The sequence below is a fragment of the Cryptotermes secundus genome, unplaced genomic scaffold (assembly GCF_002891405.2).
Source record: "Cryptotermes secundus unplaced genomic scaffold, Csec_1.0 scaffold109, whole genome shotgun sequence".
Classification (NCBI taxonomy): domain Eukaryota; kingdom Metazoa; phylum Arthropoda; class Insecta; order Blattodea; family Kalotermitidae; genus Cryptotermes; species Cryptotermes secundus.
In genome coordinates this window covers 68,549-88,519 of record NW_019737086.1, presented here as the reverse complement: position 1 = coordinate 88,519, position 19,971 = coordinate 68,549, and the positions used below count along the sequence as shown (strand labels likewise).

Here is a 19,971-nt window from a genome sequence, read left to right as displayed (position 1 = left end):
AGGACTTATTCCCTGAATTTTTCCACCCATAAAAATTCCACGACCTCCGCCGTGTTTGAACCCGCGTACCTTGAGTCATGAGGTAGGAACGTTACCCCTAGACTACGGAGGCCGCTTACCGAACGTTTACATCAAAATGATATATCTCACTTTTATGTTTGTCATGTTTCGCGCTATGGATGAACTTCAAAATGTAGTGACCATGAAATTAAAGTCATTTTAGAAAACGCTATCCTGTCGTAAGTTGCCAGAATTATTCCCGAAAATATACGTCCTATTTATGTCCATTAGGCCCAGACAAAATTTTGAGAACAAGGTGTTGAGGAGAACATTTGGACCGAAAAGAGATGAAGTGACAGGAGGTTGGAGAAAACTGCATAATGAGGAGCTTCATAATTTTTACTCTTCTCCAAGTATAATTAGAATGATCAAGTCAAGGAGGATGAGGTGGGCAGCGTATGTAGCACGAATATGGAAAAGGAGAAATGCATATAGGATATTGGTGGGAAAGCCAGAAGGAAAGAGACCACTTGGATGACAAAGGTGTAGGTGCGTCGACAATATTAAAATGGATCTTAGAGAGATAGGATAGGATGGTATGGATTGGATTGGTCTGATTCAGGATAAGGACCAATGGAGGGCTCTTGTGAACACAGTAATGAACCTTCGGGTTCCATAAAATACCGGGAAATTCTTGAGTAGCTGCAGATTTGGCTTCGCTTCAAGAAGGACGCAGCTACATAAGTAAGTAAGTAAGGCCCAGACAAAAAAATGTATTTCCATTTAGTTAAATTAAAGTAATAAAATGTGACATAACTTCATACTGAATTAAAACTTATTGCAGAAATATAAAATAAATACAGAAGCTGTCTGATTTCAGTCTCTTTTCACTTCCGGATGTTGCGTAACTCAAATTGGTACACTTTCGTACGCATGCGTGTGTACAAGTAAGCAGGTTTGTGACTAGTAAGAAAAAAAATTTAAAAAATGGAAGCACAGAAAATTTTCAACTTAAGCAAAGAAAACGAACATTAAAACAACAAAATTTAATTTAAATTTTATTTTATTTTACTGTGTGCCTTAAGGAACATTTTTCGTAAGGCTGAATGCGCTTCAAGTCAAGTTTTGCCTAACCCGCGTAGTGTCTGTATATCAAAATACGAGAAGAGAAACATACAGATTGGGACCATATTTTGGATATTTCCGACACTTCAGCGATTTCACTATACGCATTTTCAAAGCGGAGTGAAACAAGCCTACATATTTCTCACTTCGCTAAATAAAACAACATACGTTTACAGATAAATCGTTTAATTACGCCGGAGTGGCCAAGCAATAATTTCGAAAGCCAGTGGTCATCTGCAGTAAATACATACGCACACTCTTATTAGCACATCCGGTCTCTGTGGACGCTGCTACTTGCGATACAGCGACATTACGAGCCAAAACGAAGTTTCTTATGTTCATCCGGTTCTAGTTCGGAGTAAACTGTGACGTCAAACGTTCAGCTAAAATGACCTTGAACTTCTCTTAGAAAAATATTTTATACAACCGGAAGTACATCTACCGTAGATACCGGCTACAGATATACGTCACGTTAAGATTGACAATTATTAAAATTTACGTAATGAAAATACGTAATGATAACTTCTGATTAGGGCATGGACTAGATTCCTCTGTCTTAGAATATGATCAAGTGACGCGTTCCTGTGAACAGGGCACCGTTATGAAAACCAGGGTTCCATAAAAGGTGAGGAATTTCTTGACCATAGTGACTAGTAATTCCTGAAAATGAATCTCCTTCCACGGAGTCACTTAGTTAAAACATATTTTGTGTGTGTGTTTTTTTTTTACTCGTTGTAGACAAGAATTGATCGTCTGTAATCAGAGTTCCTGGCTACAGATCCACAGGTCCGGGTTCGATTCCCTGGCTACAAGATTTTCTGAGTTGTAGATATGGAACGAGGTCCACTCACTCTCATGAGGATAATTGAGGAGCCATTTGAAGGAAACAGCGGCTCCGGTCTACAAAACCTAAATTAACGGCCGTGGGGATTCGTTGCTCTGACCACGCGACACCCTCTATCTGCTAAAGTTGGCACTAACTTCGCTGACAGGCTGCGGTCGCTCGGCCGGTATAGTTCTTTTGCGGACTAAAACCACGGAGTTTGTTTGTTTGCTTGTTTGTAGACAAGAATTTGTCAAAATCCGTCTTTTAGCTTTGTCATGTCTGTCTACTTATAAAAACTCAAAAAACAATAAAAGAATTTTTATGGAATATATCGGCGGGTTTTATCAAAATTTGTGAAGCACTGGAACTTGGGTTAAAATCAGGTGAACAGTAACGGACACTTCATATGAAAACCTACACATCTGAAGCGTAATATTCTACGTACTTAACATCGGGACGTAAACCCTTTCATCAAATATTCTCCAGTAGAATGAAACACACATTTCATTTCAAATTTACTTTCTCTACGCCTTTAAACACAAACAAAAGAAAGAAACGAAAGAACAGAAACCGTTACATTATTTGTACACTCCTTGGCTTCCTTAAGGAACCGGGATAACGTAGTCGGAATAGCGACTGGCTATCGGCTGAACGAGGGAAGGGTAGGAGTTCGAGTCCTGGTAGGTTCAAGAATTTTCTCTTCTCAACATCGTCCACACCGGTTCTGTGGTCCACCCAACCTCCTATCAAATTGGTACAGGGGGTAAAGCCGCCGGGAAGTGAACCTGACGACTCACCTTCATCTAGTGCCGAGATGAAGAATGCGTGGAGCTATATATCCACTCCCCCATGCGCCTACATGTAGTATTTAATTATTTAAGCATAGGAACAACTTTACCTTTTATCTTTAGCATTCTGATTTGATTCTGATAAATTTATTTAATAAGATAATATATTTATTACTAGACATGTTCTCTGGTGGTCACCTTTATACTCTGAACAAATATCTTGCCTAAGCTAAATCGATTCGGGTGTACTGGTTTGAAGCAAAGACTGTGCTAATATGAGTAGCACACAATCTAGATCAGCGTTTCGATACCCGTGGTATGCATTTGGTCTGTACAATGAAAGAAAAGAATGTAAACTATTCATGTTTACAATCAATTAAAATGAAAGCTATGTGGCTTGTACAGATAACAAAGTTCCTAATTAAACAAAGGTAATAACTTCAATTTTCCACTAACTCCATCCCTCCACTTCCATATATTGCCTAGAAATGCAGAAACAGTACTCCTTCCCATGTACATACATGCTAAGAGCACCTGCATGACATGAAAATAGAAATTGTCTCGTATATTTAACTTTCTCCCATAATTAACTGTATTTTTGTTGTAGTCGGCCAAGACAACATATGGCCTAACTTGTACTCTGGCACACGTAACGAAATGTCACTACGAAAGAGGTTAAGAATAATTTGTATTGGAGATGCATATCAAATGCTTTGTCTTATTCAAGACTTTCGCCCTTTAAAGAGTAACTTTCAGATGTTAACTGCTTGCACTAGGTACAAAACATCGTAAGCTCATGCATGTTCCTAGTTTCCTCGCTCAGACTAAATGTAATATTTAAATTGAGCTCATTAATTGCGGGAAACACGAGCATGCTCTCTGGAAAGATGACTGTATTCTAGGGTGCGACACTGTGCAGCATGGTAGAGAGGTACCAACATTTCGAAGGAAAATTCTGTCTACATTTTCAGATTAGATCCTGAAGATAGAAATATCAGAGTCCTCCGAATTCTTGGTAATTATCTGCCTTAATAAGATATCACACCCCAAAAAACGGTTATTTTTATAGTCACTGCCTTGAGAACGACAAAATTTACGAGCTGTCTGTTTTTCTTTATTGCTAGTGCGGTGGGACGAAGTTTCCTGTACTCCGGCCACTTATGGCCTATTGTACCAGCCCCAGATGTTAGGTGAGAGTGATTGTGGAGCAATTGGTGGAATGAAGATTGGCAGGGGAAACCGAAGTACTCGGAGAAAACCTTCCCAAGCGCCACTTTGTCCACCACAAATCCCACATGACCAGACCCGGGATCGAACCCGGGTCGCCGCGGTGGGAAGCCAGCGACTAACCCCTTGAGCTATAGCGCGGCCTGAGAAAAAGCTTACACATGTAAGAAGTCGAAAACTGCTGCAATATATTTATTGCTTTCCTGTGAATGGCAGGATAATCTTCTCTCACAGAAATCCAGTACTTGTCCCGGGATAAGGGCAGTGAATCTCATCTTGGGGTGTACAATCACGAAGTTCTTCCTCCTCTCTTAAGTAAAGTTCTTCAGGTTGAGCAGATGATTCAGTTTAACGGGAGTCTCGCCCAATCATACTCTTCGGTTGTTCCGCAGTTGTCAAGGTGTTTTCATTAAGACTCAAGGCTTGTTGATATCCGACTTCAGCCTGAAGCCCCTGCAGCAATGGAAATATTTCAAGATTTCCTTTCACAATATGACTTTTCCAAAGATACATTTTCCTTTTAAATCTTCTTACCTGAAGTCAAAACGTATTCTGTCGGGGCCTTGCAAAGTCGTTTTCAGTTGGTTCATTTGATGAAAAATGTCTGATAAGTAGGCCAGTTTCTCCAGACTTTCGTTTTCGAAGCATTTGGCAGAATCTAAATATTTTCTTGAAAGTAGTCCTACAATTTATCTTTCGGCTGAAACACCCTGTTTCCAACTGTTCCTCTGCTGAGCCACATGATTTCTGTATGTAGCAGGAGATTTATGTGCGTTTTTTCCAGGTATTCACACAGGTTTTTTAATATCCTGGAGTGAACTGATCTTTTTTTAATAATGTGAACATTTTTAGCATCATCCAAAACGCTTTTATTCGTCTCCAAGAATTTCTGAAAGCAGTAGCTCTGTGAATAAAGCAGTTTGTCGTAACAATGTCAGGATTTCTTTTTATAATAGGAGAAACCTCTAATGAAGCCAACAACTGAGGTTCACCATCAGTGCAGATGCTTATAGAGTTCTCTCAAGACAAAATTTTTGTTTCTAGATAAGAAGACAAGACGTTAAATATCTTACCCTTTGCTTGTTTCGGGCAGCTCGTTGCAAGAGAAATTTTTTTCTTGAATTTCGCCATCAATAACAAATCCTACAAATGCTATAACAATTTTTATTTGTAACATCTGTTGGCTCGTATTATTTTTCCGTTTATCACTCAAACCCTCTTCAGTATCATGTGACATGTCATCAATACATCTATTTATCGTACTGTTTGAATGTGGAACGTCTTCAATTTCTGATACTGAGCCTTGTCCCAGCATTTTACCCGCTAAAAATTTACATGCTGGCATTGTCAGGTACTCACAAACTGTGTGACTCTTACAAGTAATAAGTTCTGCTACTGAATTTATTGCTTCCTAAGCCTCTTCACTGACAGTGACTTTACTAAGAAAAACTTGATTCTGTTAATTTTTAAATTCCAATATCCATTTCAAATAATCAGCTCTTTTACTTCTCTTGTGGTTGTAATAAGTAGTTAAGTGTCGTTTCAATTTTGTTGAAGCATTGCTGCATTTTTATGTCTTTGCCATTGATGAAGCACAACGGAACAGCACAATTTGGATCACCAGTCCCTTCAAAACCCACTGATAAGTAGCTTTCACTGTAAAGACAAAGTTTTTTGTGCCCGTTGTAGCACTAGTGTAGCGAAATTTATCAGAAACTTGTAATTCTTCATCACTAACCTCATCGGAATTGACCCTATGCCTAGGATTAAAGTTCCCCTTTCTTATCACATGCCTACTCTTAAAGAACCTCCACACGGGACAGTTAGGCATTTCTGCAGAACACAAAGGTTAATAAAATATAAAAATAATATCACGATAGATAACTAAAACAGAAAATGCAAGAAAACATAAAACTTCATAATGCTGCTAACCTACACGAATCCACCATATGGAATGTTTACTACAAACATGTGCAGTATTCCTCCGCGACAGTGTTGCCAACCACCAAATGCGTCCCCCATTCATGTATGCCTGCATTCTCTGCACCCTTCAATGTGAGTTACCACAAAAGTTTGAAAACGAATACAATGAACTGTTTATTTCAATTTTGGCTTAATTGTTTCCAATTAATTTATGCACTCATTTTTATTATGCTATTAAGGTTATTGGAGAGCTCAAATAACTCGTTTACATACTGAATAACCATAGAAAATGTTAATGATTAAACCAGATAAGCCAATATTATTTTTGATTATGAAAAACAGATAGCTTCAGTTATCATTATTAATATACACACACAAGCGTTAAAGTGAAAATACGATACATATAACATTTTCATGATCTCTCGCAGAAACCCCTAATGACCTTTCGCGCAAAATCTAGCGACTTTTCGCGGAGCCCTGGTGTCCCGGGGAACCCGGTAGAGAAAGGTTAGTCTAAGAGATTAAACGAAACAGAAGTACTTATACAACATGTAAGACCGATAGTTGAGGCTAAACCAAAAGAGAAGAATTCTGTATTGAGTGGAGAGTTGAGGCTGGAGGCAGATATGAATACCAGAAATGAGAAACCACGGGAAAATTGAGAGGTATAATTTAAAACTGCTTTTCCTGATTTGTCACAACACATGAATCGACTAGAAACTCAGTCGATATGCAGCTGTTCTTCTCTTATCGTGTGATGGTTAATTTGCTTTAAGTGACAGAGAAACAGGTTCTTGATTTATTGGGTGAAAGTTAAGTATAATATTTTTAGTATTTTCAATGGAACAAAATTACGAAAATGATGCTGTCCTCTGTTATCCTTACTGGAACTGCAAAACATTGTATTGTGTTCGTAAAGTAAGTAAGTAAAAGTATCCTTGTAACAGGCCGTGGAGGACCATAGGGTTGTGAGATGAGGTTCATACATTTCCTAGACAAGTGGCTCATATATGGCGGTAAGGTTGTCAGCCCTGCGCGCCAGCCGCCCTTTACCCTTAAGAATATTCGAAGCGTATTCCTGGTACTAATTTCTGTTAGATACTGAGTCGACCCCAAGTCCATAATGCAGCTGGAAGGATGAGGTAAATTGAAAAAATCAACCTCATCAGCAATCGATCCCGCGACCTTCCGGCTTGTAGCATACTGCCTCAACTAGCTATACTACCGCGTGCCCCTTTATCGTGTTCGTAGAGAATTTTAACTGTGCCTCAAATATGATAAACGAAAGTTTCTGGCTCCGGTCACACCCAGAGCACTAGTCAGTTTTCTGCGAGTAATTAGCTCCCTAAATGGAACAGACACACAGCACTCGTTCACGGATAACATGTTCTAACCATTTGTCGTTAAAGAGGTTAAGAACCGGTCAGTCTTGCTCAATGTTCGTAAAAGTGAAGGATACACAAAACGGTCACACTGCTTCCTTGCGCACAGATCAAAGTGAGTAAATACAACGCGGCAACATCTCGTAGTAAAAGAATATTGCACTGTGCATGAGTTATCGTAAAAAGGTGAAGGAATGTATTCAGCTCTGTAATGTGTTAAATCCCTTCATCATATATAATTAACTGAAGGAACTAAACTCATATAAGTGGCTGTTGAATAATAGAAGCGTGCAGAGGTAAAAGACAAAATATTATGAAATAATAGGAATATATGTATTTTTGGTTTACAGAAAGCAAATTTCGAGTTGGTGATCTACACATTTGGCCGATCACAGTGGCCGCGCAATCTAAGGCTTGAACTATCTTCGTCCGCTCGAACACTGCAATCGTGGGTTCGAATCCTACTCGAGGCATGGATGTCTGTGTACATTTATTCCGTGTGTATGTAGCGGCTTTGCGACGGGGTGATCCACCGTCCAAGGAGTCCTACCGGCCGTGTTTGGGATTAAGAATTTAAAAAAACATACAGACAGAGAGGCGGATGGATGCATGGACAGATGTAAGGATGGGCGGACGGACAGACAGACAGTTTATGCACATAGATAGATAGATTTTTTTTCCTTGGCACTACAGCCCCAGTGGGCCTAGGCCTACCTCCATGAACTTCGCGGTTCACTTCGGTTTTTCTAGATCTTACACATTCGGTAGGACTCCTTGGGCGGGTGATCAGCTCGTCGCAAGGACTCTACCTGTACACAAACACAGAAGAACGAACATAAACATCCATGCCCTGAGTGGGATTCGAACCCACGAACCCCCTGCTTCCGAGCGAGCGAAGACAGTGCATGCCTTAGACCACTCGGCTACAGTGACCGGCTTAGGTAGATAGATATATCTACATATATACATATCATTAGGTAAAATTTAATATTTTGTATTATAAAATATTATTACACAAGATCGGGGCACACAGTAGCGTAGTTTGTTGAGGCACTATACTACAATCCGAAAGGTCGTGGGTTCGAGTCCAGATGAGGTGGATATTTTCAATTAACCTAATCATTCCAGCCGCACTATGACCTTGGGGTAGACTCAGTCTAACAGAAATGAGTACCAGAAATCTTCCTGGGGGTAAAGGGCGGTCGGAGGGTAAAGCTTGACAAACTTACCTCTATCTATGAGGTGACTGTCTACAGAAAATGTGGGAGCATCGACGTCTCACAACTCTCTGGGCCTCCACTGTCTGTTACTGGGATATATCTGTTTTTTTTTTACTTTTTTATTTTACAAGATCTTCGCAGAAAATGTTTCGTATGTTTTCAAATATTCCTAGAGACTCAGAGTGTGACATACTCTAAAGTACAGATATTAATTTAATAAGCAAAACATTACAATGTCAACCTCTGAAGGTGCTTAAAGCCAAATGAAACGTGCAAGGGAAGCAAATAAAATAAGATGTGAGAATATTTAATATTAATTTGTATTTAGCGGTAAATACAGACGGGAACTGTGCGCCCAAATAATGCAACAATTTGGAAAATATAACCGATTTCGTATTGTCTTTCGAAGATTTCGTTGTACATGGCACAGTACAGGGATACCAGCTCCTTAACATAAACAAAGCAAACCGCATGACAGATGTGGTGGATAAGTTGTCGCACTGTAACGGCGAAACGCTTGTAGCCCACTTTCAGTGTACATGAAATAAGACATCACATACAGAATTGCTGACGTTTTGGTCTTTTTCCATCGTCCGGAATTTTAGATAATAGAGGACACGACGTTTCGGNCCATGATACTCTCCGTTTCACTTCGGTTTACTAGATCTTACAAATACGGTAGGACTCCTTGGGCGAGTGGTCAGCTCGTCGCAAGGCCTCTACCTGTACACAAACACAGAAAAACGCACAAAAACATCCATGCCCTGAGCGGGATTCGAACCCACGATCCCGGCTTCCGAGCGAGCGAAGACAGTGCATGCCTTGTAGGCCCGCTTAGCAGCTTTTATAACGACAATCGGGGTTCCTTTCTTCAGGGTAAATCAGTCTGAGTCTGCAATTAAGCACTCACTTTTAAGTGTCAAAATTTACGAAAGACAGAAGCTATAACCGCACGTAATGCTTAACTAATTAACCGCAGGTAACATTTACCTTTACACTTCGATATTTGATGACCGAATCTATGGTCCTGTGATCAGAGTTCTTGGCTACAGATCCAGAGATCCCGGTTCCGATTTTCGGAGCCACCAGATTTTCTGAGAAGTAATGGGTCTGGAACGGGGTCCAGTCAGCCTAGTGAGGATAACTGAGGATCTGTTTCAAGGAAATAGCGGCTCCTGTCTAGGAAACCGAGATTAACGGCCGTGGGAAACTGTTGCGCTGACCACGTGACACCCTCTATCCGCAAGTGTTGGCACTAACTTCGCCGACAAGCGACGGTCTATATTTCTGACTCGGAAATGAGAATGTATTCTGTTATGTAAAGTTCGTGATTCAAGCATATCTGTATGAGTAATAAAGACAATCAAATATTCGTATGAGAAATCTTTGACGCTGTACACATGTGTACACGAAGTGGTTTAACATGTAAACAGAACGTGAATCTACCCATAAATACAAGATTGAGACTTGAATATTTGCTCTCAAATTCAGCGGCTCTGCGCCAAACTTACGTGTCTCACATTCGGTAGAATAGGCTTACATCCCCTCATAGGCCATTTTCGTGATCCTCCAGCCAATCATCGAAGAGGAAGTAGACATTCCTTTGGCTCTGTTCACCATCCCATCATACATTCATCATCAGTACATCAAAGTCGTTCAAGGAAGTTCTGTTTATCTGCAAGGAAGATTTTAATTAATGAAATAAAAGAAAGGTAAAGTTGTCCCTGGCCGGTCACGGTAGCCGAGCGGTCTAAGGCATCTACTGTCTTCGCTCGCTTGGAAACCGGGATCGTGGGTTCGAATCCCACTCAGGGCATGGATGTTTGTGTGCGTTTTTCTGTGTTTGTGTACAGGTAGAGGCCTTGCGACGAGCTGATCACCCGCCCAAGGAGTCCTACCGAATATGTAAGATCTAGAAACACCGAAGTGAACAGAGAAGTTCATGGAGGTAGGCCTAGGCCCACTGGGGCTGTAGTGCCAGGGAAAAAAAGTTGTCCCTGTGTTTAACTAAGTAAGTACTACGCCACGAAGGCGTATGGGGCAGTGGATGTATAGATCCATATTTTATTGACCTCGGCACTAGTAGGAGGTGAGTGTTCAGCTTCACGCCTCTGCCGCTTTACCACCGGGGAAAGAGCTCAAGTTATACATTGGATAGGAGGATGGGTGGGCCCCAGAACCTGTCTTTACCGCACCGGGAATCGATATCCCACAACTCTGTCATCCAACGCGTAGCCAGTCACTATACCGACAACTATAATCCGTACTTAATTAATGAAATAAGAGTTAAAAATGAAATAAATAAATAAATAAATTAAAAGAAAAAAGGTAAATGAAGAATAATACCTTTTTAAGTAGACATTTATAACAGACAAATCGATGTTGACTCCGTTTGGAAGAGCGTTTGTGGCGAGTTTTAATTAACCCTTGACTTAAACGGAACAGTTTCCACACAGAGACATGAATGATTATTGATTCTAAAAGGCGTGTCACATGCGGATACAAATACAAAATGTTTCAATGATTATATCTCGCATGATTTTTCGATTCGCCTTTTAATTATACACCGCCCATGGCTTGTCGTGTCAGACATAGCAAGCAGTGAAGTCTGTTACGTGCAATGACGTATCATAAATGCTCCTATTGTAAAAGAGTGTATATTGATTTAAACTTGTTAAAAACAAGTCACGTTAAACAGAAATTTCTTAGATTTTGATTTGTTTCATTCTGGTCCGTCACACAATTAAGTTTATTTCAGTACAATGTGACATATTCATTCATCAGTAATCTGTCAGACGACAGGTCCACAGTCTCTTCCAAAACAGTTCCTCCACTTAATGCGATCTTCTTTTTTTGGAAAGAGGCTATCTAGGAAAAGTGATAATGTGGTAGTTTTTCCATTTGCTTTCCACATCGCAGTACAACAGCCGTTCAAACCACTCTGGTCACGCCTGTTGCTATACGAACTTGAACCATCTCGAGCATCATTTGCTCTGTGCTTCAAGTCGCTGCTGATGACGCTGCTTCCGGCATCAGTTTTTGGTTTTTGGTGTCTCTCTTCGTCTGATGCCTACCCTTTGACCTGTCCAGCAAGGGAGGCCCTGCCAGTAGCTACGCTACCGCTGGTATAGCTCTCAGGGTCCTTGGCATGCTCAAACCCCCTCACCAACGAGTGGGTGTGACATAAATATATATATATATATATGTGTGTGGCATTATATGTCACATTGGACTGAAATGAATTTAATTGTAAAAATTTCTTAGGCTTAACACATATCAGAAAAGAAACCTCTATAACGGAAAGTTGAATATATCAGTACAGAGCTGACAGCAATGTAATGTGGGTATCATTCCTTACATTGTTTCAGAGTTGCTCTAATGTCTATTACATAATCTAATATTTAAAATAGCGTCTCCTTTGCAAATAAAACGCATATAAAATATATAGACTTATGTATTTAGGTGATTAATAATTCATATTATTCACGAAATATTTTCAGGGCGATAAAATTAAGTGGATGAGTTGATATGGGAATGTAGCATGCATGGGAAAAATAATTCATAATTTTAATCGGAGAGCCTGGAAGGAAGAGTTTGGTTAGGAAGTCTAGACATAAATGGGAGAATAAACTGAGTGAATATTAGTTTCTCAACAAGGATTTCGTCCAAGGAGATCGTTAGCTTAATCGTCCAATGGCATTCATGATTTGCTGCAACAAGTTCATATAAAGTTTTATTATTAACTCAAAAGACGATTCACCTTACAAAATATCAGTATCAACATTATGGGATAGCGCAGTCGGTATAGCGACTGGCTAGGGGCTGATCGATCGAGGGTTCGGATTTTGATTCTCGGCACTGTCAAGAATTTTCTCTACGTCGTTCAGACCGGCACTGGGGTCCACCCAATCTCCTATAAAGTGGGTACCTGTGGCAATTTTCCCGGGGATAAAGCGGCTGGGTCGTGAAGCTGACTACTCACCTCCAACTAGTACCGAGGTCAAGAAAATGTGGGTCTATATATCCACTACCCATACGTCTTCATGGCTTAGTGCTTAATTAGTTAAGCACGGGGAAAACTTTGCTTTACATTAATATAAAATTAACAAATAAACTGGACTGGTGGTGCGATTTGCGTGAGCCGTCTTCAAGGTTCATCTTCTTATCGTTGGAACAACGACGTACTAGAAGGAACCAATTCATAAAGTCTAACGTTTTCTTTCGCAGGAAGATGTCCGCTATTATAATTCTGATTCTGACGTCATTGCTGGCTGACGCCGTCACTTCGAGGCAGAACTTCGAGACGCTCTACGAGTGGAACTTACTCAGCTATGACTTGCCGGCCGACAGCTACACACCACAGAACAACCTGTTCACTGGACTGGAAGTGACCTCGGACCGCATCTTCCTAGCATTACCGAACCTGCGCAGCGGTACACCAGCCTCTCTGACTTGGCTACCTCGGCCTGATCAACCAGTTGCTTCCTACGTCGGAAAGTCACCTCCATTACAGGTTCAAAATAACAGCGAAACACGTAGTGTTCTTAAAAATAAACGAATACTGGTAGTAGATCCCAAAGTTTCGACACTGCTAATACCAAAGCCCACCCGTGGACACAATCCTGAGCTAATTCAATTCACTTTCCATCTTACCAACCGCTACATCTTATAATAATATAATTAGAATGATCAAGTCAAGGAGGATGAGGTGGGCAGGGCATGTAGCACGAATGGGGGAGTCGAGGAATGTGTATAGGATATTGGTTGGAAAGCCAGAAAGAAAGAGACCACAGGGAAGACTAAGGCGTAGGTGAGCGGACAATATTAGAATGGATCTTAGAGAGATAGGATTGGATAGATCTAGCTCAGGATAGGGATCAGTGGGGGCTCTTGTGAACACGGTAATGAACCTTCGGATTCCATAAAATGCTGGGAAATTCTTGAGTAGCTGCAGAATTGGCGGCTCCTCCAGAAGGGCTCAGCTCCATGAGTATGTAAGTAAGTAAGTAAGAAAGATACATACAGTATATGTGCTGATGGACATAAATACAATTTTATAAATCTCACGTTAGTATATGCCAGATATTAGTAGTGAGTTAAGTTCGACTGTGATATTAGATACTGCCAGTAAAGAAACTAGATGAACTATCTATGGCTCTGCAGCCTTTGTTAAACCTTTGCCGCCTTTATACACAGTCAGTAGGGCCTTGGACGGGGGATCAGCCGACCGCAAGGCCGGTACCTACACTCAAAACAACACAAACACAGAATAAACACACACACAGGTATCCGTGCCTTGAGTAGGATTCGAACACATGATCCCAGCGTTCGAGCGGGCAAAGATAGTTCATGTCTTAGACGGCGTGGCCACTGTGATCGGGAAGGAATGCACTACAGACCGAAAACTATTCGTTTGGGGATACCGGGCCATGTAAGAAGCATCCGCAGAAGAACAGTGGGTGAAACTCACTGTAGTCATTCACTGAAGACGAGATTTCACGGTTTCCTTTGTGATTAAATTGGACTGGTCATGCACCATGTCAGACACTCATTGTATCAAACACGTCTTCTTGTCTTTATATGTTTTACTCACTGTTAATTTTCTTAGAATAAAGAGGAATAAATACAAATTGCAATGAAGAGAATAATAGGGTGCAGATTTCACCAGCCTGATTCAGCATTTCTAGGAAGGCTTCTCTGACACCTCATTTCTAATTCTTCTTTTTACTTTGAGCAGCAAATTGATAGTGTAATTGCTCTGTGACTGCTGACTAGGACGTGCTATGGCTCAGGTCCGGTAAATGTTACATTACTCTGTCAGGATAATATCTAATGAGGCCTGACGAATTTCTGTCAGTAGACCAAATTGCGAACTCATGTCCTGGTAGTATATACAATTCGTTGCAATAGAGATGTCAGTGGGCACAGCGCCCCCCTCTTCTATAACTTAAACATCTTCCCACACTTTAACTCCCCTTTAGCGTCTCTATCCCGTCAAACAGCAGCGTGTCATGCGCTGTTTTCTCTTAAAAAGTTCATGAGAACTTACCCGCAGCAATGAACGATAGAATGCATTGTTGCAGCTTGTGAGTATACAAGTATAGAGAAATCATAACATCAGGGATGTGAAACCGTGTAATATGGAACAAGTTCTGCCTAGCTATCTTCTCTCGCTGGTTTCATGCTCTGCTAATTTTCGACCCTGAAGATGGGATGATACGTTCCTCCGAAACGTCGGTTCATATATGTACTACAGGGCTCTTATATCCAAGAAGATGTCGATTGTCATAACTACCACTATGAGAGCGTAGTCGGTATGGCGACTGGCTACGTGTTTCAGAGTTCGAATATCGGTAGGATAAAGAATTTTCTCTTCTCTAAATAGTCCAGACCGGCTCTGGGGTTCACCTAACTTCCTATACAATGGTACCGAGGGTTCTTTTCCTGGGCAAAAAGCGGCCAGGGCGTGAAGCTGACCACTCACCTCCAACTAGTGCCGAGGTCAAGAAAATATGGATCTATACATCAACTCCCAATAAGCCTTCATGGTGTAGTGCTTAATTAGTTAAGCACAGGGAAAACTTTACCTTTTCTTCCACTACTGTGAGAACCTCTCTACAAGTTTAGGAGGAATAAATTGTGGCCATCTTCAAATCTGAAGAGTAAGTTCTGCAAGCGGAAAAGTAAGTAACTAGCAGAATCGCTAGATATACCATTCCAAAACTCGTCACTAGATGGAGGTGAGTGGTCAGTTTCACGTCACGGCCGCTTTAACCTGGTGAAAGAGCACCCAGTACCCATCAGATGGGAGGCAGTGTGGGCCTCAGTGCCGGTCTGGATTCTGTCGTTAATTTTATTATTTAAAATTCCGGGTATATGGAGTGTACACATCCACACACAATGCTGACTTCATACGACTACGGACATATCTGTGAAGAGCTCTCGTGTTACGCTGTTTGGTTGCAGCCATATCCTAGCTGGGAGTGGCAAGGGACGTCAGGAAACTGCTCGGGCCTGGTGTCTGTGTACCGAACGCGGGAAGACCGCTGCAACAGACTTTGGGTCGTGGACAGTGGCGTCATCACCACCCTGGACAATTTCTCGCCTGTCTGTCCACCCAAGATTCTTGTGTTCGACCTCAAAACCGATACCCTCGTCCGTAATATCATCTTACCAAGAGAAGTGAGTATTTGCAGCAGTCAACATATGTTTAATACCCACGGTGTTACGTTTCAAGTGTATGGTTAGAGGCTGACACTAGAGAAAATGGAGATATCACTTTCCCATTGGCCAGCTACTTACTTAGAAGTGTCATGTTGATCTCACGCTGTAACAGACATTCACAAGTGCCTTGACCAAGGAAGGAGTCAGTGTTTAGAATGTTAAGTAATCACGTAAGTATTGTATTAGGTTACGTTTTTTCTTTTTCTTATCCATTCTTTTTTCTGATCTCTTGCGAGATGCTGTCTGTATCGAACCGCTCCACTTTTTTTCAGTGCCGGTTTCATTGCTTTCAGAAGAGAATACAATGAAAATCCGAGACCATTGCAGTCGAAACTGCCTTACGTCGCTCATTATATAGAACATGTTATAAAAAGAAAAAAGAAAGAAATAAAAATATAGGTAAACAATAACAGTACATAAAATCACTTACGGCGTTCATTGCAGTTTAATAGAAGTTACTTAAAACACAGGATTGCTGCGTTTTTGGACTTTTTCCATTGTCCGGTATTCTAGAAAATAGAAAAAAAAACGACGTTTCGGAAACTAAATATGTTTCCGTCCTCATGTGAGGGGGAAGACGCCTACTCAGTTGGGTTCCTTGTTGTTGTTGTTATTATTGGAGAGGGTGGGTTTCCCCATGCACTTAGACCAGATATTGGTCCATTGTGCATCCCCCTGTGATATTCTACCAGTCTCTATTCCTTACCGGTACTAGTGCGTGCCATCAGTCACGACTCAGCCAGCGAATTCGGCCTCTACTGGTTCAGCGGTATCTCGATGCTTCCCCCATCTACCAAAGGCGATAGAGACTACTGTTAGGCGGGAAATGTCCTGAATTTGGCTCAGAGGTCCCCTTGGGACATGAGGTTCTTTTACGTGCCGTAAAGCTACGACACGGGACCCACGACTTAAAGTCCCTCCCGGAGGACTTCTTCCCTGAATTTTTCCGCCCTTAAAAATTCCACGACCTCCGTCGGGTTTGAGCCCGCGTACCTTGAGTCACGAGGTGGGAACGTTACCCCTAGACTACGGAGGCCGCTCAGTTGGGTCCCTTAGAAAGAGCTAATCTCAATCACTTAAAAAGTTCAGTAATGAAATGCAAGTTTGTGAAAACTCCAATATCGAAATTCAAGAGAATTTGTGGGTATATAGGAAAGTAAATCTAGAGCCTCATATGAACTAGTTTTATTATAGACCAATATGGTTGAAACCGAGCAGACTGATGTAGCAATAACCCTCCAGACTTTTATTCGGGAGGTTCTTGATTCGAAATTAGGTCGGGCACGGGCTACCCCGAGATTTTTCCTGGTTTTCTCCGTTTATCTAGGAAAACGCCATAATCACTTTCTTCCAAATCATTTCCAATTCCATATTCACCGTTCATGCTATAATTCGATACTGCATACTCTGAGATATTGACAGAGGAGTAACTTAAACTGCGAAAACATAAAGTAAGCTTGAAATTCGGCCAAATTTTACTGAACACATCCCATATCATATATGTTCAGTAGTTCAGGCGCCAGAACAAGGTTACGGACATAAGGTGTTCCTTTTTACTTTATTAAGAATCTTTACCGAGTGCACGAAGAATTACATCATAACAAGCAGGAAAATAAGATCAAAAGAGGCAATAAAATAAATAGAAAGAGAGGAATAGATATTAAAGGAGATGACCACAGCGACCTCGCGGGCTAAGCCATTAACTATCTTCTCTCCCTCGAAAGCTGAGATCGTGGGTTCGAATCCCACTCAAGTCAAGGATGTCTGTCTGTTGGGCTGTGCGTAGGTAGAGACTTTGCGACGGGCTGATCCCCCGTCCAAAGAGTTCTACCGTCTATGTAAAAAAAAGATTACGAAACTGAAGACGAGGCCAGGGCGCAACTAAGGGCTGTACAGTCATTTCTCTATGAAAACGAATGAATGTACATATACATATAAACATGCCGTATATTCATATTTATCCCAGGTAATACGACCCAACTCGCTGCTGACGAATCTGGAGATTGACTACGAAATTGTTGGGGCTCAGGGAGAGGAGAACATTTTCTACGGATTCCAAAATCAGAAACAGCAGAGCTGTGACGATGTTTTTCTGTACATCACCGACACGGCCAACGCTGGCATTATCGTGTACGACGTGCGAAATGACGCAGCCTGGAGGGTTTTCCACCCGACAATGCTGCCACACCCCGACCACAGCACATATTACGTAAGTATGAAACACGAGTGGGCAGACTTGTTCGCAAGAAGCGAACGTCAAGGCTCCTAGAGTCATCTAGAAGTAAAGGTATCCCTGTACCAGGCCGTGGAGGCCCATAGGGATGTGAGATGTTGAGGTACCCACATTTTCTAGACAATCGGCTCACATATGGCGGCTAGGTTGTCAGCCCTACGCGCCGGCCGCCCTTTACCCCCAAGAATATTCCTAGTACTCATTTCTGTTAGAGTCTGAGTCGAACCCAGGGCCATAGTGCGGCCGGAAGGATTAGGTCAATTAAAAAAATCCAATGACCTCACCCGGGCTTGAACCCGTGACCTTCCAGCTTGTTTCCCAGAGCCATCAGGCAGTAAAATATGATCGTGAGTTTCATGGAGCTCGGAACCAAGAATCACTGCGCTGGCGAGGACCAGCAGTAATTTAACACACTCGTACGTTCTCTTTTCGCCTTTAATAATCTGTCAACTTAGCGCCTCTTAGAATTATTTTTTAGTCCTTTCTACGTTGTCTTCTTATTCTGCTTCATCTTGGCTTATCTATGTCATCCTCGGCTGGCTGTCTTCACCAGTTCTGCGTGCATGAAATTTCGAAATATATGAGTTTTTCAAAATATTTGTTCCAGCAAAATATTTATAATGACTTGAACCTTTTTATGTATAATATATACTGCAAAACCGCTCATCAAATTTAATTTTAAATTTTGATTTGTTCCTGTGCCTAAACACAACATCATTAAGGTATACAAGGGATAGCAAGTTGATTGTAACTTCATGCATTGTTAAATCATAGCATAAGATTAAGTGGACACACCCGGGAAAGAATCCCGTACCCACGGGATAGGAGGCTGGGTGAGTCCCAGAGCGGGTTTGGGCACCATGTCTGACAGAATTATCACTGTCCTTGTCAGGGAGGTGCACGCAGTAGCTAGTTGGTTGAGGCACTATGCTACACGCCGGAAGGTCGCGTGTTCGATTCCCGATGAGGTCATTGGATTTTTCAATTGACCTAATACTTCCAGGCGTAATATTTCCCTGTGGTCGACTCAGCCTCTAACAGAAATGAATACCAGGAATAATCTTGGGTGTAAAGGGCGTCCAGCGCGTAAGGCTGACAATCTCACCGCCATCTCTGAGCAGATTGTCTAGAAAATGTTGGAGCCTCGACGTCTCAAAACCCTTTGGTGTTCACGGCCTGTTACAGGGGTTGCTTCACCTCTTTACCTTTAACATTATCAGACTTTTAACCATGGTCGTCCAGCCCAAAGATGGTCAGCATGAATTGGTTATCGCAGTTCATATGTGATAAAATGTAGATTTTGTAACCGAATCTTCCTAACAGAGACAACAAACCTCAACGCTGTCATTACTACAGGTCGCTGGAGAGTCCTTTACACTGCCAGATGCTGTGGTGGGCATTGCCTTGTCGCCTGAGACGAGCCTATGGAACTTCGATTCGTTCGGAAACTTGCTGTCTCCTCGAGGGCGAGTCTTGTATTACCAGCCGTTCGCGGCGCTGCGCCTCTTCTCCATACCCACTTCAGTACTGCAGTCCCCGCCACAAGTGGACGCCGATCTGAAAGTGGAACTGGTATTCCAGAAGTCCTCACAGTCCGCTTCTCTGGCTTCAGACCCTTTGTGAGTTCATCCGTCATACTGATTTCTCTGAACATTAGTTAACCCTGACAATCCTACTAATCAAACTAGCTCCATGAAGCTGAGTCATTCTTGGGAAGCTGCCAGCAATTCAGAAATTAAAGACTTTCCAAAATGTTTTACGGAACACAATAGTTTAACGTGTTCATAAATGCCATCCACTGCTCCCTATCCTGACCCATATAAATCAAATCCATATCACACAATACCAAAAAAGAATTAAATAATCCAGAAAACAAATATTTGTGTGTAAGATTTGAGGCTTTCACGGCGGTGACTATGAAGAAAGCAGTCTTCTGGGATTTGGCACCGTGTACATGTGGTGTTAACCGACGTTACCGGTTCTCACGGTCTTTTCGCGTTCGGATTTCTTATATTTTTCCTTC

General features: G+C 41.7%; 1 protein-coding gene across 1 annotated transcript in view; it reads left to right on the top strand.

Moving 5' to 3' along the window:
• LOC111870014 (protein yellow) overlaps positions 1-19,971 on the top strand; it is a 23,515-nt gene that overhangs the window by 1,230 nt on the left and 2,314 nt on the right. The window contains exons 2-5 of the mRNA XM_023861936.2: positions 12,719-13,004; positions 15,458-15,673; positions 17,682-17,924; positions 19,305-19,567. Coding sequence (XP_023717704.1) covers positions 12,723-13,004; positions 15,458-15,673; positions 17,682-17,924; positions 19,305-19,567 — 1,004 coding nt within the window. The 5' untranslated portion in view covers positions 12,719-12,722. The remainder of the gene's footprint in view (positions 1-12,718; positions 13,005-15,457; positions 15,674-17,681; positions 17,925-19,304; positions 19,568-19,971) is intronic.